This window comes from Nycticebus coucang, chromosome 5, assembly GCF_027406575.1.
Source record: "Nycticebus coucang isolate mNycCou1 chromosome 5, mNycCou1.pri, whole genome shotgun sequence".
Lineage (NCBI taxonomy): Eukaryota > Metazoa > Chordata > Mammalia > Primates > Lorisidae > Nycticebus > Nycticebus coucang.
In genome coordinates this window covers 84,676,925-84,693,875 of record NC_069784.1, presented here as the reverse complement: position 1 = coordinate 84,693,875, position 16,951 = coordinate 84,676,925, and the positions used below count along the sequence as shown (strand labels likewise).

General features: G+C 44.1%; 1 protein-coding gene across 2 annotated transcripts in view; it reads right to left on the bottom strand.

Moving 5' to 3' along the window:
* Positions 1-9,025: 9,025 nt before the first annotated feature.
* Positions 9,026-16,951, bottom strand: part of SOBP (sine oculis binding protein homolog) — a 149,249-nt gene continuing 141,323 nt past the window's right edge. For both annotated transcript variants that reach the window (XM_053590482.1, XM_053590483.1), the window contains one exon: positions 9,026-10,966. In XM_053590482.1, the coding sequence (XP_053446457.1) occupies positions 9,026-10,966 (1,941 nt within the window). The remainder of the gene's footprint in view (positions 10,967-16,951) is intronic.

The window sequence follows — 16,951 nt, the reverse complement described above, 5'->3', positions numbered from 1 at the left end:
CTGCTTGAGTAACTTTCCTCACAGTTATCAAGTACAAATTCCTCACTCCCCTGAAGCCTCATTCTCTCACCTTTAAGCTCTTTGCTCCAGTCAAGTGAACAGAAGGTCATCCCCGACACAGCTCCCCGTCAGCTGCATGTAGGCCCGGACCTCCTGACTGCCGGCTCACGGCCCTCCCGAGGCCAGAACCTGACCCTGAATTCATCTTCCTGGAGGCTCTCAAGGCAACTCCCCACACTTTTCCTCCATGAAGATGCTTCTCATTCATTCGCTCAACAAGTATGTGTGTGGGCACTTGGTGACTGGAACCCGCACCGGGCCTTGCTGAGACCTACTGTCCACAGTGTCGCATCAGTTTGCAGGCTCAGCGTGTTGCTTACAAAAGTGACCTTGGCTCGCTCCTGTCTCTCAAACCAAAGACTCCTACCCTGCCCTGCCCCACTTTTCGTCTTCTCCTTCTCTCTCTTTTCTGTTTTTTAATAACACAGTGACCTGAGCAAAGTCAGTGTTAGATATTGTGAGTGCAACAGGAGTATGTTTTACCTTCTAGGGAAATAAATGAGGAGTATCTCTGAACAATAAATAAGCAAAAGAGAACTGCCTCCCTCTGTTGGGATAAGATTAGGAGTTAATAAATTTTGCAGATTTCAACATATGCATTAAGTGTAAATTAAGGATTTATAAAATCCAAAGGTAGGATTTTTCAAAAATTTATTATTCCTGTGCATAGGCCACACCCACATCCACACATATCCCCGAGACACAGGAAAAGCTGATCAAAATCAGGACTCGAAGACTGAACCAGCAACCCTCGTCTTCATCTGTGGGGTTATACTGTTTTTCCACCAAAAACTTTTCATGCTTTTATAATTAGTACTTGAGATTTATGTTGCTCAAACCTTGGGGGACATGAAAATACACATTAAGTCCCATGTTTATGATGCCATCATATTAAATAGAAAGCAGGGAGGGACCTGGGTGTATTTTTGGTTTGGCAAATCCTAGAACTATTTTTTCAAACATTTGGGGTTTGGCTAGAACCAAAACTTATTTTGCCAAGCACTTTGGCCTTAATTTTTAAACCCATGTGTATTTTAAAAGAAATTCAATCTATATGTTTCTGACTCATTTACACTTAACTCATGAAAATGCTGTTTGGTAAGAGCTATTAGATGTCCAAGCAAGTTTACAAGCCTTTTAAAGCCTTCTTTTCCCCCCACTCTTACCAGAAAGTTGTATTTTGCCAGCCATTAAAGAGGTGAGCCCTAGGGGGCTGTGATCAGTTTGAAATTTATAACCTCCAAATCTTAAATGGATTCTGTTTGAAAAATGTCCCCCCACCTCCTCATTTTATATCAGGCGCTCAAACGGGCTACCTACAATAAAGGCAGAGTCCTGGGTCTTAGCTTCCAAGATGGCTGCAGGAAAACAGTAAAGAAGTCAATCTAACCCTAATAAATTGTCTCTAGTGCATTTCAGAGGAACAATATGACACTTAACTTCATGTAAACACAGACTGAGATCCAACACTTAATGGGAAATTTTACTAATTACTTTTAGAATAAGAAAAAGAAATAGGTCTCAACACAGTTCAAGTTAGAACACTTTCTTTACCTTTTGAGTACTGAGAAATTTTTTTTTAATCACAGACAAATCAGCCCTGTTTATGACTTTTTAATATATTTTTAAAATAAGCTGAATTTGCTAAAAATGACACTTGAATTAAAACCAGAAAAGCAAGCAGACTATTCATGCATGCTGCATTGATTTCACCCCACATCTTCGTAATGATGCTCCGATACCACCTGATTACAGTATTCTGGTGGGGAAAGGCTTTGGGGTAAAGCACTTAAAAATGGCTTATAAATATTTAAAGTATAAGCATCTAACAAATCATAATGACAAAGTTTTACATTTAACCACATGTGCTCCAAATATCTTGAAATTACTCTAAATATGGGTTTAAAATATCAAAAGGGCTTGTTGATGGGATGCAGAACTTCTCAGAGAAACTTAAACCTCATCATTCTTGCTCCCACAACACCCAATCTGCACAATTTTTAAAGCGTGCATGTGTAGAGTTCTTTAGAAAAAGATCATGTTACAGTCCGAATTTCCAAAACAAGAGTTGAAGGATGGAATATAGGGTTTCCCCTTCTCTCACCAAATGCAGTTTAGCCACTTTGCTTCTAGATAATTTGTTATTGTAGGTTGGCTCAAATTTAAGATAGTAACATTTTGGAAACACTTGGACAACTAAGCCAGCTGCAAGGAGGATATCATTACAAATTGAGACACATGTTGTATGGGAATACCATTCATTTTCAATACCAAAAACACGTCTAGGGAAAGAAGCCATGCAAATGAAGGGGGGAATATACTTTTTAATTGCATTTTTTTGGACTTTCAATGTTTCATATCAAATGAGTCTGTAAAGTATGTTTCTCTCTTTTGTTCTTTATACTAGCAGTCACATTCTTACTTCCCTTTTTACCCAACAAAACCCACAGCTTGCTTTATCAAAGAAAGACAACAACGCAGAGGTTCAGAGGGGGACATGATGAGATAACCAGGGCTGGGCACAGCCAAGTATCTGGACGGGGATGAGGCTGGGGAGCAAGGGAAGCTTTGCTCTCTCCGCTCCCTGGAGAAGCAATTCTGCTCTTGGGCTCCTGTCTGGGGTTGTGCATTTGGACGACGTGGTAAAATCACGAGTGTGTTTTGCTTATGATCGTAATTCAGTCTTAGGAGTAGCAGAGTTAAGGGATCTCAGTGGTAACTTGACTGGTTTCCAATTTAAGAATACTTAGTGCATTCAGGAACTTTTGTTTTAAAGCAGTAGTGACTAATTACAAGTTTTTGTTGTTACCGTCATTTGCTTTTGCTCTAATCATTTTCACAATAATCTTCTAAATGATCCTTGTAATGACGTGTGTGTGTGTGTGTGTGTGTGCGTTTCACCTCCTCGTTGATGGCCACCCCCTAATTTCTTCTTTAGCAGAATGCTGTGAAAATCCACAACTTCAGAGAAGGGTGTTGCACTGTCAGTATTTAGAGCTGGCGTCTGAGATGACATTTACTCTGTTTCTTAGAATGGGTCCCAGTAAACGATGCCAGTGCAAAATCGTTTATTTTTTAAGCTAATTTATTTCTTCCTCTGAATGAACTCTTTTTAGGCCTTTTGAGGCACTAAGAAAAAGTTTACACACACCTTCACATCCATCCACATGTACAATCTTATGCACTTCAAATGGCAAATGAAGGATAGGAAATAATGAATTCTGTGCAGGACATGGTGAAAGAAAAGAGAATGGCCACCCCTGCCCCTTTGGCACCATCTCTTAGTCAAGAAAGTCTGGGAAAGGCAGGGTGTTGGGGTAGAGGTAAGCGTTCCCAACATGAGGTAAGCATTCTGTGCTGTAGTGCCTCTCGGCCCTCACAAGTCTCTGCCTGTCCGCAGCACTTGTCTGCACCGTGGTGGGTGTAAATGATTGAACCATGATGTCGGGCAGCTGCTCGGGCCGGGGAGGGAGTGATTCTCTGGGAACCAGTCGGGGTGCTTGCTTGTCACCAGCAGGTCTAATGCTTTCCCCTTTCCAAGCACACCCTCTCCAGGTAAAGAAACACACCAGGGAGCTGGGGGGATGGTGGTGCCCCCAGATGCTGCCACTTAAATGCCCTGGTGCTCACTGATGGGCCTACTTCTCTGACACCAGCCATTCTTTCTTGGTCTCAGTGGCAAGGTAGAAGGTCTTCCCACAGAAGGACAGTGTTTCACTCTACGAACTTTGAAAGTCCAAATGCTAAGAAGCACCTAGCTAGTTTATCCTCTTGTTTCCCTTTTTTCTTCTTTGCCCATAGGCCTTTGCGGTACCCATCGGCAGAATGAGTAGGTTGAAGCCAAGTCTCCAACCTTTTGCAGGGCCTCACTAAGGCTCTCTAACCAAGGCAAGTGCTCCGTCGTGCAGCTGCACCTGTGACTCTGCAATAGTAGGTCCACAGCAAAAATTGCCAAAAAGTCAATTCTAAGTTTTAAGGGAAAATCAAAAATTTACCTTCCTCAGAGTAACAAGAAAAATTTCCACTCAGGGTAATAATGTAAGACAATTGTTCAGAGGCGCAGAGTCCAAAATCTATGGACCTCTCTTCCCATGAAAATGCCTCCTCTGTGCACAGGAACATAAAACTCTCCATGACATTTGGGGGGGAGCTGCTGAAAGCCATCCAGGGACAAGTCCAAGGGACCAGGAGGCCAGCTTTAGGGAGCTGCCCCATGGATCAGGTCCAGAGACCACACCCGGGATCAGTGGTGCACCAGCACAACCCCCAGACAGTCCCCTTGAAAATCTGGCCCTGTGCAGTTCCCTGGCCTCACCCTCGTCCCAGCCCTGCTGAAGATGGAAGGTTATGGGTACAACTGCGAGAAATAAATACTCGGTCACATATGTCATTTCATGCTCCATCATACTCTGATTGACGTAGTATTTAAAAGTCAGATGTTTGCACATTAAAACCCTCCTTTGGAGCCCCTTGTCATAAAATTTAACATGGACCTATCAACATTGAATGGGACATGTCTGAGGCCAATCTTGACCATTCATTCCAGAAAACTTCAGAAGTCTGAAATAATCACAGAAACCCTCTCCCAGGTCCTCCCCACTCACAGGTGCACGTGATACAGACCTGGCTCTTTGAATTACTGCTCCCTAGAACTGTGTGAGCCAACTGCACCCTGATAGACAGGGTCACCTTTAACCTGGGGATTGTCACCAGTGAACATTTCCAATAGTCAAGTACTGGACAGTTAGGTAGCTCGGGGCTGGCACAGGATCTCCGCACATGCCATTTGCACTGATCTCTCCCTACCGCTCTCAGCTTTCCTTCTTGTCCTTGCTTTAAAAGTAGGCACCCAAAGTATGGTTTGGAGCATATGAACTTACTTGCCAATGTCTTCTCCAACAGTCTTCTCTCTTGAATTTCTCAGTCTGGGAAACTAAACTGGCCAAAGTCACTTGTCACCTCCACCCTTTTGGCTTCCCCAGTAAAGTGAACTCCTTCCCTTGAAACAATTGTTTCTGGGATTGTGCCTCCATGACCAGAGTAATAACTAAATCCTAGGAAGCCAAAACTGCAGGCTCTCCACCAGCTTTCTCTGAGAAGATAAAAGGTCAAACTCCCCTGCTGATCCTAGAGTGGCATTGTGGAATTGAGACCAAGGAGGGGTCTCATGTTTTCTTTCTAGTTTTAGAAACATACAAGAAATTTGGGAGCCACAAAGGTAGGGTATTGTATGGACCTGCTGCTCCTTGAGAATGGAAAAAATAAGGGTTAAAGGATTATTCCTAGTACACATTTTTTCCATTGGTTATTTTACTTAAAGAGAATATGTCATTTCCCTGGAAAATTGAGGAGGGGGAATATTTTCTTTTGAGTATCTTCAAACATTTGCAAATGGTTACTCTGAACTCCCTAATGTACCATAAACAAGTATAAACTGTAGAAATTTAGAAAATATACAAATACAAACAGCTATCCCCCAAGGTCCCAGGCAAAGACAAAGAAGGGAGTATTCCATTTATAAATGGAATTCTTTGTGGATTAGAATAGTTTGGAAAATGTTTATACATTGTTTTCCTAATTATTTGGGGGTATTTTATTTTCTGGCTTACAGAAGCTACAGAACTGGTATTTGGAGTCTTAAAAGTTGAAGATTCAAAGAAGTTTACAACCTTTTAAAATCTTCAGCTAAATTTAATTAGTTCCACATCTAGGGAAAATATCTGTCCATTAAAATCATTTGTAATTGTATCAACAAACAAGAATGCATAAAGCCAGGTAACCAGGAACAGAAAAACTTCAACACGGAACAAAAATACCTACAATTTGCAAAGAACTAGAAAATATGATGACTTCCTTGAAGACAATTATAGCTGCCTGGGTTGCTGATTTTAAGATACTCTGGTCTGCTTGTGATCTATTTAAAGTGATTTTTTAAAATAGTAATACAGTGTGAGAAAGGCAAATAGTGAGAAGAATGACGAACGCTGACTGAAGTTACAGGCAGACTCTTCTATGAGAAATAATACAATGAATCACCAGCAAACACGTGGAGAAATAACTCACTCACCTCACCCACCAGATCTCAGCCTGGGTTTTGCTTTTAGTTTTTAATGCTTTCCACTCTGCCTTTAATTCATCACCAAACAGTGTTCACCATGAGGACACAAAAGCCATGCAGTCCCTTATCTAATGGATGCATTTCCAATTTCCCCACCCATATGAATGGTCTGGGTTTCTGAAGGCACAGAAGAAAAACAGCACCACATGTGCAGAGAAAATCAGCAAGGGCCGGAGGATGTGAGTAAATTATGGCAGGTTGAGACTGTGCTGTGAGGTGACATGGAGAGACTGAGGGCAAGAGGAAATGTGATTTAGTGGTAGAGAGGTGGTTCTTCCCCCATCTTAAATCACTTGCCTTGTCACCCCCTCCCTAGCTGACAAAGCCTGAATATGTCTCTGACTTTAGAAAACAGCTGTAATTCCTTGGGGAACTCATCAGAAAAAGAACTCTCCAATCTCAAGAGCTATCGGGCAATTTCATGACTGCATCTTCTGGAATTGGCTGAAGCCAGGTTAATATTTTTAGTAATGATTCTGGTCCACATACAAGACCCTAGCCAGATTCTTTATTCAGAAACATATATCATCCAAATAGCCACTATGTATTTTATGTTCTTATGTTGTTTTGGTCCTATGCTACTTACAGGCTGCTGTCACTGTTTTTGACAAACTCACTTCTCACTGCAGTGACAGGAGTAAAATCATTCACCTTCTCTTTAATGTCATTTGAATGAGTGATATTAGAATGTGTTTTAAATGGCAATTCCCAATGCTTTCTGACTGTCTGAAGGCTGTCACTTTTTGTCACACACCTTCCCATTACTCACAGCTTTGTCAACCAGATTAAATTACTCTCATGAAGAAATCAGGGGCATTTGCAATTGAGGTGACTGGGAGAAGGCCGAGGCCATCTGTCTTCAGACAGCAGAAGGTGTAGGTGTAAAATCAGGAAGAAACGGTAAACTCTTTTTCAGTATTCTGCTTGCACTGGCAAAACCATCAGTGGAAAAGGAAACCTCAAACTTTGGTGGCTGAGAAACCCTTCTTGTACCACCCCCACAAGTTTTTCTCTGGTCTGTGCTTCTCAAGTAAACCTCTGGCTAAAAGTTAGGGGCCGCTGTAAACAGGCCAACTTAGGGACAAAAGGTTGGACACACCACGGCAAGTGCCACGCTCCATGCTTAGATTTCCTGATGCAATGGGCTGGTAAAGTAGGTTTAATGTTCTTTCTGCAAAAAGACAAACACTGAAGACAGAGAAGTTGGAAAGTAGGATCCTCTTTAAAAAAACTTTTTTTTTTTTTTGGTTTTGTCCAGTTTTTAGGAACTTTTTCTAAGAAAACTGAGGTGGACAAAATAATTTTAGAAAGCAAAGTAATAAAGAAAAGATTTAGCCTATTCTCCTACTTTAAAGAAAATGTAGCTCTGGGAAGCATATATCCTGGATGTGAACCTCAACTCTGCTGACTTGGCCAAGCTACTTGGTTTCCTCGTCAGTAAAACAATAACTGTCCTATGGGTCCAGATCCAAATAACCACCACTGAAAAACATTTAGAAGAGAGGCTGCAAGCACAAAGGTGGCAATCAGTGATCCTACGAGGTCCACCTCTCCTACCCCAGGCCTCCCTTCTCCCTCTGCCCCCCAATTGAATCCCCACCAGGCCTTGAGGCACAGCTCCATATCCACATTTGCTTCTCAGCCCCCCAAAAGGAGGGCACAGCAAGTGCTGTGTCTCTCCTCTGCCTCTCCATGAGCAGTGGATAAACTCAGCTGGATTTTGGCCTGTTTGCCGCACACTTGGATGGGGGGAGCACAGGTTCTGAGGACACAGGCTTTGGGTCCAACAGGACTGGGTTGAATTCTGGTTCCTCCACTTACCAGAGTGGACTTGGGCAAGGTCTCTAAGCCTCATCTGCCTCCTTGTAAGATGCACATGATGCCTCCTCCACCAGGACTGATGGGAGGAGCAGATGAGGCCACATCTGAGTACAGAGGCACACATACTACGGGTTCTCCTTCCCTTCACTGAAATTCTCAACTACCAGTGGTTTACAGGGCCTTCAGGAGAATCCTCCCTATGAGGTCAGAGAGATGCACCATCGCCCACTTTTGCAACACTGCCCTTTTCCCTATTACAGCTTCACACCATCTGCAGGTGAGCAACCCACCAGCTGAGCCCCCAAAGGGGGAGAAAGCAAAGCCAGTCGGTGGTGCTCAAGGCCTACTCTGGGCAATGCTGGCTGGCGCCAAACTGCAGGAAGAGACCCCATGAGCAGCAACTGTGAGCTGTTGCTCCAACACCTTGCCAGGCAAATGGGGTGTAGTGGCCTGGGTTTAGTAGGCTTGTGCATGTTAAAAATTTAGCTCATTGTTGTTGTCATTTTCCAAATGAAATCCCATAGTCATCAAGAAAATTTGGTGAATTGGGACATTCTGCTACTGAGTCTGTGGGTCTCTAGGAAGCAGCCCAGCTCACTGAACCTTTGACTACCTCCCTGCAACCTCATGACGGGCCATTTAGGAGTTCCAAGTAATCTCTCCTTCCTCCCCACATCCTTCTCTTCTCCGAAAAGGTGAATTAGAGATGAGCCTGATAACGAAAGTGTAGTTAAGAAGATAGTGTTTCAAGACAGGGTCAAGACACCATTCAATGAGTGACCTGGGGCATGGCCCTTACGCGCTGTGGCCGGCTTTACTTGGCTGCAAACTGAGAATGATGCTACCAAACTCAGTATCATACTCGTTGGATCTGATGTTGCCAGTATGAGACCACACAAGGTGCACTGTAAAACTTGTCAGGTAAAACCACGATTACTAACACAACTCTCGCCTCTGCCCTTGTCGGAAGCAAGGTCAGGGGCACTGGCTGTGGTGTAGGAGAGCCCAAGCGAACATACAAACCTTTTACTTATTCTGATTTCTAATTCGGAGGCACCTCCTTTTGAGCGGCGGCTCCAGGTCTTCGGGCCCGGCGCTAAGTATGGGCGAGGAGATGACGCACGGCGCCATGGCAGCCTTCTCGGCGGGTTTTGGCACAGGCTGGATCACGCAGCCGGTCTTGGGCAGCATCCGCAGAGCATAGGCGTGGTCCTCGTCCGCCGGGTTATTAAGGTTCGGGTCTGACTTGTCGCCCCCCGCCAGGGCCTCCTCGCCCATCAGCTTTTTGGCCGCTTCCCCGTCCAGGTGGCAGTTGGAAGCACAGTTGTTCTCCTTGACCGACTCCAGCTCGCTCACCGCCGGCTCCTCGGACGACAGCAGCTTCTTGGGGGGCGCGGGCGGCGGCGGCGGCTGCGGCTGCTGCTCCGGCGGCGGCTCCGAGCTCTTGGCGCCCTCGGCCGCAGCACCGCGCGTGCCATTCACGATGACATTACAGGCCGCGGCGGCCTCGGGGCCGGCCGGGGCGCCCGGGCCCGGGTCGCCGGCGGCGGGCGGGCTGCAGTGGCCGTCCCTGCAGCCGCCGCAGGTCCTGCGCTCCGCCGCGCCCGGCTCGCGCTCCGCCTTCACGTGCGCGTGCAGCGCGCGGTGGATCACGTTGTGCAGCCGGGCCCGGTGGCCCACGGTCAGGTCGATGACGCCGTCCTGCGGGCCCTGCAGCACGCCGGGGAAGCCGAGCGGGCCGCCCGGGGGGCTGCCGGCGCGCCGCGTCAGGTCCACCACCTCGCTGCGGCCGTGCTCCGCAGGCGCGGGCGCCAGGCTCAGGGCCTGGCCGGAGCAGCCGGGCGGCGAGTCCGCGGACTTGGACGAGCCCTGTTTGGAGTCCCGGGGGGACAAGGAGTGTCCGCCTGGCTTGCCTCCCGCCGCCGAGGAGTCGCCAGGGGCGCTGGGAATGAAGTTCTCCCCGTTACTGGAGAACCCATTGGGGGGCTTGGAATCGTTGACGTGAGGGATAGGAATGGGGATGGGGATGGGCACGGGTAGGGGCACGATCACCGGGTAGGGCACGAGCAGGGTGGGGGGCGGCACCAATGGCGCGAGCGAAGGCAGCCCGAAATTCATCATCTGGGGCACTGGCATCGGGCCATTGGGCATCACGCTCACCGGCGGGAAGGGGAGGCTGGGCAAGGGTGCGCCCGGGGGCGGCGGGGGCAGCAGGCCTGGAGGGTTCCCAGGCATGGTGGGGGTGCTCGGAGGGTGGATGTGGGGCGAAAGCATGGGCCGGTGCATGGGGCTCGAGGTGGGGCCCAGGTTCCTGGGGCCGCCGGGCGGGGGCCCGATGCCGGGAAGCATGGGGTTGGACAGGGGGCTGTTGGGGTTGGAGGCGTGGTGCGGCGGCCCGCGGATGAAGGGCGGGCGGATCTGCTGCATCATCTGCTGCTCCATGAAGATGGGCAGTGGCACCGGGCCGCGGTTGGTCATCACCATGGGAGGGCTGCGAGGCGGGACGCCAAGGGGAGGCCCGATGCTAGCAGGTGGCTGGACGGAGACAGGAGGGATGTTTGGAGTCTCGCTGATGGGGATGGACTTGGGCACTGGCGTGGGGATTTTAGAGACAGAGCAGTTGGCAGTGTCAGATGGAGAGATCGTGGTGGACGCCGATGGGCCAGGGCCCTGGCTTTGGCCAGCTGCAGCCACCGGGGAGGGGGCCTTCCTCCGAGCATCTGTTAGCGGGATATTCCAAGAGTCTGGAGTGAGCAGCTGCACCCCGGTGCCTTCTGCTTTATTTTCCATCGGAGGGTGTAATGTGCTGCACAGCCCAGCTGGAAGATTGGCCTGTGTCTCTTTGTAGAAAATGTCCATTTTGTATTGATTGAGACATTTTGCACTGCAGAACTGAAGCCTTCTTTCCCCGTCCCCAAAATCCAGGTATTCTTTTGTGTGCCTTATATGCTTACACCAGTCACATACCTACAACACAGTAATAAAAAACCACAACAGGTAAGATAATTTCCCTGCATAGATGGCGTTTCATGTTTCACATAAAAATTCTTTCAAACTTTATCACGATTTTCAAACAGGCTGAAGGGTTTGCTTCTAAAAGGTCAAATGACAAATGTTTGTAAAATGATGGGTTTGCTTTATAAATATTAATTCTCCAGAATAGCAATTATCAAAACCCATCCTTTTTTAAAAAAAGAAAATTGTGTCGTCCTTAAGCATGACTTCAAGATAGTTATGAGAAAAGGGAGTCTATATCCCTGCCCACACATTTTTCACTTGTCAAAGAGGCTCCTTGTAAATGCCAATCTAGATAGTTTTGGAGGGAAGGATTCTCCAGGAAGTCCAATGGGCTTGAAACATAACCCCTAAAAATTCTCCTCATGCAAAGTCACTTTACACTATTGACTGTGTTCGATAATGCAGTTAGAAAGAGTGCTCTTGTGTTAACCAATAACACAAAGCACTGAACATCATTGTGTGTGGCTTCCAAGAAGAAACTTGGAATTAATTATGAAGCCTGTGTGAGGTTTAGCTATTCCCAACCTGTGATGTTGCAGCAAGCTAGAATTATTTTTTGAGCTGTTTGCCCACTCTCTCTCAGTAGTCAGAATTTTTGGTGACATTTCTTGGCAGGCAGTCTTATTTAACAACTTTTCAAACACCAGAGAACATTTTCCAAAAGTTGTTATGGCTCCCCCCCGCCCCTTCAGATCTACTACTGGCAAAAGAAAGACATCACCAAATTTATTTTAAAGTTGGGCTGCAGAACTAATTAAGGCCTGAGAGCTTTTCCCAATTGGAAGTCACTAGACATCAAAGTTCAAAAAATACTCATTCTCAGCTTCAGAACCCATTACTTTAGAGAAATTATTGTGATTTCATTAACACATTAATTTTGCAACACCATCAGCTCTCACAGATGGTGAAGACATGATCTACAATTCAAATATGACTCTTGTTTGCACAAATGTCTTTCCTTCATATGGCATTTTAAACAAGAATTAATATGAGTAATCTTGCCATAGCTATAAACAGATAAACAGATGTCAAAATTTTCAATAGTTCTTTCAGTGCCTTCCTTTTTTTTTGACAGAATTTTATGCACACAATCTTTTTTCTTTTTCTTATTCTCCCCTACCCCAACCCCTTTTGGTCATTTTCTTACCATTCAAGCCATAAAACAGCAGAAAGGAATTGTGAAATACAGTGCAATAGTGAGTTTACTGAATCCGAGTCTCTCCCCTGTAAAGCCCTGGTTCCAATATTGTGCTAAATGAAACCCTGCTTTTGTTGAAGAGGGTGTCTGGTGCTCTGTCATTGATGTGTGTGTGTGTTTAACTATCATAAACTGATATAATTAAAAGATGATAAATTTTAATAATGATTGGTCACATAAACAATGCAAAAACAACATATGCTGGGCATTTGATTCCCCATCTCATTTAACTCTCAGCTTCCCTTGATTGTCAACAGTGGTGGCACACGAGCATGCGACTGTGGGCGAACACACGTCTGGCAGATGTGGGTCTGTATGTGTAAAACCACTCTTTTCCTTCTCACTTTTTTTCCCCCCACTGATACTTTCCTAGGCAATAAACTTGATGGTGTGAGACTGAATAACATATACTTATTGGCACGCGTTGAGTTTTTTGTTTGATCTCATCAAATGGCCCTTTCAAAGTACTTGCAAGAATTTGAGGAGTGTGAGAACATTGCTGAGTGACCTTTGGTGATTAGAGAATTCTCTCAAATTAGTTATCAAAACTGTTGCTGTTATTAAAGTGGTAAAAAAAAAAATTCAAGGCTAATATATTCCTGGGTTTCATTCCTGAATTAAGGCAAGTTTATGTCCTAATTAAGATACCCAGTATGCAAATAAGTGCAGAATGGCCTCTCTTAAGAAGGAACCCACAGAATCTATTGAGCCTTCCAAATTCTCATCTAGAAAAAGGTTAAGTAAACTAGCAGTGAAAACGTGGTAAAGTATGATTTTTTAAAACCTGATCATTCTAATAAAATTAATATGTAATAATGTGGCATTTAAGTTCCATTATGAAAGAAAACCACCTGCTTTTCTTTCAATACTAGGCATCCATAGAAAGCCTAAAGTGTGTAATTTATAAGCTTGAAGTGAGGGATCAAAAATACTCTTTTAATCATTTACTAAAAAGTGTAACCAATGAATTAAACTAATTAAAATAATATACCAGATTTCCTGGCATATTTCCTTTGGATCTTATTTTTTAACCATAAGGGGGAAGAGTTTTCTGAAATCCTTAATTGGTTTTTTAAATTGCCAGATTGAATTATTTGCCTCCAGAGGATTCCTGTTTCCTCAAGCCAAATAAATATTTTCGAATGGAATAAAAAAAATCTAAATATAATTTAAAAGATCTTCTTCATCTTCTTTACTGTCAATAATTCATTGATGAATACGGAACGCTCATACATTTATCTCAATTATCAGATGAGAATTTTCCACTATGTTTTATCATTTCCACATAAAAAGAATTACAGACATGAAAGTTAGAAGAAAAATCCTATCTCATCAGACTTCCCGGTTAAGCACAAGCCTCATGTTGGCTTCTTTATTTTTCTGCAACACTGCAGTGTTTCAGTAGTAGTGTGTAGTGCTTATGACTATCTTATTTTGGGTAATGTGAGAGTGTGTGTGTCCTTACCTTAATACGTTTCAATTCAGAACACTGATCTCAAACTACAGAAAAGCAATCTTTCTGTTGAAGCAAAAAATTATCAGAGGAAAAAAATGTCACTTAAGAAATAATGAATCAAGTCTGTCTTATAGGACTCATCATTTAAGATGAGGTCAAAGAATTTATGGCACAAATGGCTATCTCCTTTGAGGCAATAAAACACAGTACCATCATTCATTCTGCATCTAGCTAATGACACACTTCCAGTAATTAAAGATTTCATCATAAGAGCCTGAACTGATTACTTAAGATGTGGTAGTTAGGTGAAAATATATACCGTATCTCTCTCTCTTTAATAAAATAACATTTGCATATCCATGAAACACACAGCATATTATGACTCATAAACTGTGGTTTTCCAAATTGTGGTGTTGTGAGGTATTCTTCCCTTCTTTTTTCCAGCGATAGCTTTAAATTTTATTTTATTTTTTATAATACTTTTTGAGGCATTGTTTTTTCCTCATTATGCCAAGAAGTATCAAAATTCCTTAAGACATTTTACAAGGTACAGAGTAATAAGTGTAGAGCTTAACTCACTGGGTTCGGGAGTGATTTCCCCCTAATTTCACCCCAGCTTTGTTTCTGTTGGAATCTGTCCTCTACTACTTCTCTCCCTAACGGGTCCCACACTGGACAGAGGCTGAAGCTGTTGAACGATGCCAATCTGGGGACAATCAGCAAATGCAATGCCATTGAGCAAGACAGCTGAAATGCCTCGTATCCCAAATACATAATGTATCACCAGGAAAACAAAAAGACCACAAAAGAGATAAACAAATATGTACTCCATTCAACCCTGTGACAGCAGTCCTCAACAAGATTAAATTTACCTTTCTGGGATGTGTCCAATTCTAAACAACAAAATGAACATTTCCTTTAGTCCAGTTAGACTATTTCTATTTTGGTGGCTGACCACCAGGGTAGTTCTTACAAGCTCAGTGGCCCGATGGATTCACTCCTTTCCTGTGAAATAAATGTGTGGCAATCTACACTGCTACACTGCTCCAAAGACACTGTCTCAGCAGAAATATCACTTGCTTCTGATAGAAGAAAACTGAAAGGCAGGACTTCTGGTTCTTATAACTCAATCCATCTTATATTTCCCCTGGAAAGAAAGAAAGCTATTCATGTTGGCAACTGAGCCTTTATTTTTATATTAATGTCCAAAGTCAAACCAAAGTATGCCACGAAGTTACCCACATGAGCATAATATATACATTCTGTTGGGCTTAAGAGAAGATTTGGGTAACTGGGGGAGGGGGCAGGGTTCCTAATTAACACATTAATCAGCTGTTGGCTATGGGAATAAAGTTCATCCTTTAATGTATCCCACTATTGCCTTCTGAGTGGTAATCTGGCACCAGGCAACATTTAATTAAACCCTTTTGCTGAAATCATTCTTATCTGGGCAAAGACATTTATAGCAATGGAACAGTAAAAAGATATTGGCGTTTCCTTGAATGCCATCAACAATCTGAAAAACAAAATGAGGAATCTCCACATGCTTCTGACTTTCCACTAATATAGCACCCACGTAACAGCTGAGAGGTTGTAACTCCTTACTCAAAATTTTTAGCTTGCTCCAGGCTTCGGTATGTTAAATGTGGCATTGATCTTATAGTCCAGGCCAGCTCAAAAAATCAGATGCATCGTTCTAGTGATGCAAAAAGGAGGACAGAGAGACATGGGTTGGCATGCTCAGTGTTTAGAAGGCTTTGTGGTCTGTCCTACCTGCAGATAGCCACCTCATAACATGAGTTGATGGCCTCAGACTGACCCCAGGTGAACACTTGCTCTCAGCCCTACACTGGAGTGTCCCAGCATCAGCTGTTCTTTTGGGTCTAGATACTGCCTCCAGTGGGGTCCTAGTTCAGTGAGCCTGGGTGGCAAAGGATGCTATGGATATTACATGGGACTTGGAATCGGAAGATGTGGGCATGAGTCTGGGTTTCGTTAACTTATTAGCAGTGCAACCTTGTAAAAAAATCTCCACTTCAGTTTCTTCATCTGTAAAATGAGGCTAACAGTACTAGTGATTGTATGCCAGCCATATCATTCAGCTTGTCACACAGTACATCCTTTCGATCCCTAGCCCTTCCCTATCATGGTCACTGAGGTCCCAAGTTTTAAGTTCATTTTGTAAAAGGATGCTGATATAGCAGTGTGAAGAGGGAAGGGGAGATTTTGGTCCACAGCTTTCCTATGAGCGTGTGTGTCTCTGAGATAAAATGGGGCACATTTCTCTCTGAGCAGATGCACACTGTGCCTCAAATGCATACTGATTACCACTCGGAAGCTGGATACTAGCCCTCAACCCTGCTTCCTAGGAGACTCTGTCCTGGGATGACAGAGGGGCTGTCGGCAGGGACCAGGAACCAGCACAAAATTCCATGCATTTCCCAGCTGCTCACTATCCTGAGAAACCCCTATTCTACTCCTGCTGAGCCCTCCTCTTTTTCCAAGTCCAGTCATTTTCTAATTCAGGCAAAAGCTTGATAAAGCAGCATGGCTGCTTGGAAATGAGTGTTAGAACCATTAAGATGAATAATTCCTCTTAGGCTCAACTGCTGTTTGAATAGTGGAAGCCATAAACTGTGCTATTCATGTTTTATTTAAAAACAGAGCTAATGGATGATCTGCTTGACTCATTACATGGCAGAACTGTCTTCCAAAGGAAGGACCAGGAGCCACAGTATCAGATGCCTTTAACATAGGATGACCCTACCCTGCCATGGTAGAATGCGTTTGTTGGGAAGAGCCCCCACAAAGGGGGGGGGGTGCATCCAAACCAGAGGCGGTGGAGGCCAGCTCAGCATTCCAAGTTTTCTTGCAAAGTTGGATTTGAGAGTAAAGGAAGGAAAAAGATGACCTAGCTATAAAGCTAAGTCATCTTAGCTTGCAAAGCTTTAGAAAACTGGGAGAGGGATTTAGAGTGAAGCTACAAGCACTCTTGTATAAAAAAGCAAATGCATGAAGTTCACTTTCAAAATGAGAAACATTCTGCAGGTTTAGATTCCAACATGATGTTTGCTAGTTAGTTCTTTTTTATCTAAGGGTCTTACTATTTTTTTTTGTTTTTTATTTTATTCGTTCTCATATTCTCTCTCTCTCTCTCTCTGACTCTTTAGCTCTCTCTACTCTCTTAAATGAGATTTGAAACTCAAGGAGGCTAAAGAGCATCTTTGTTAAAAGTGAAAATCTTATTAGAAAACTGCCCTGTAGGAGGAACTTTATACCA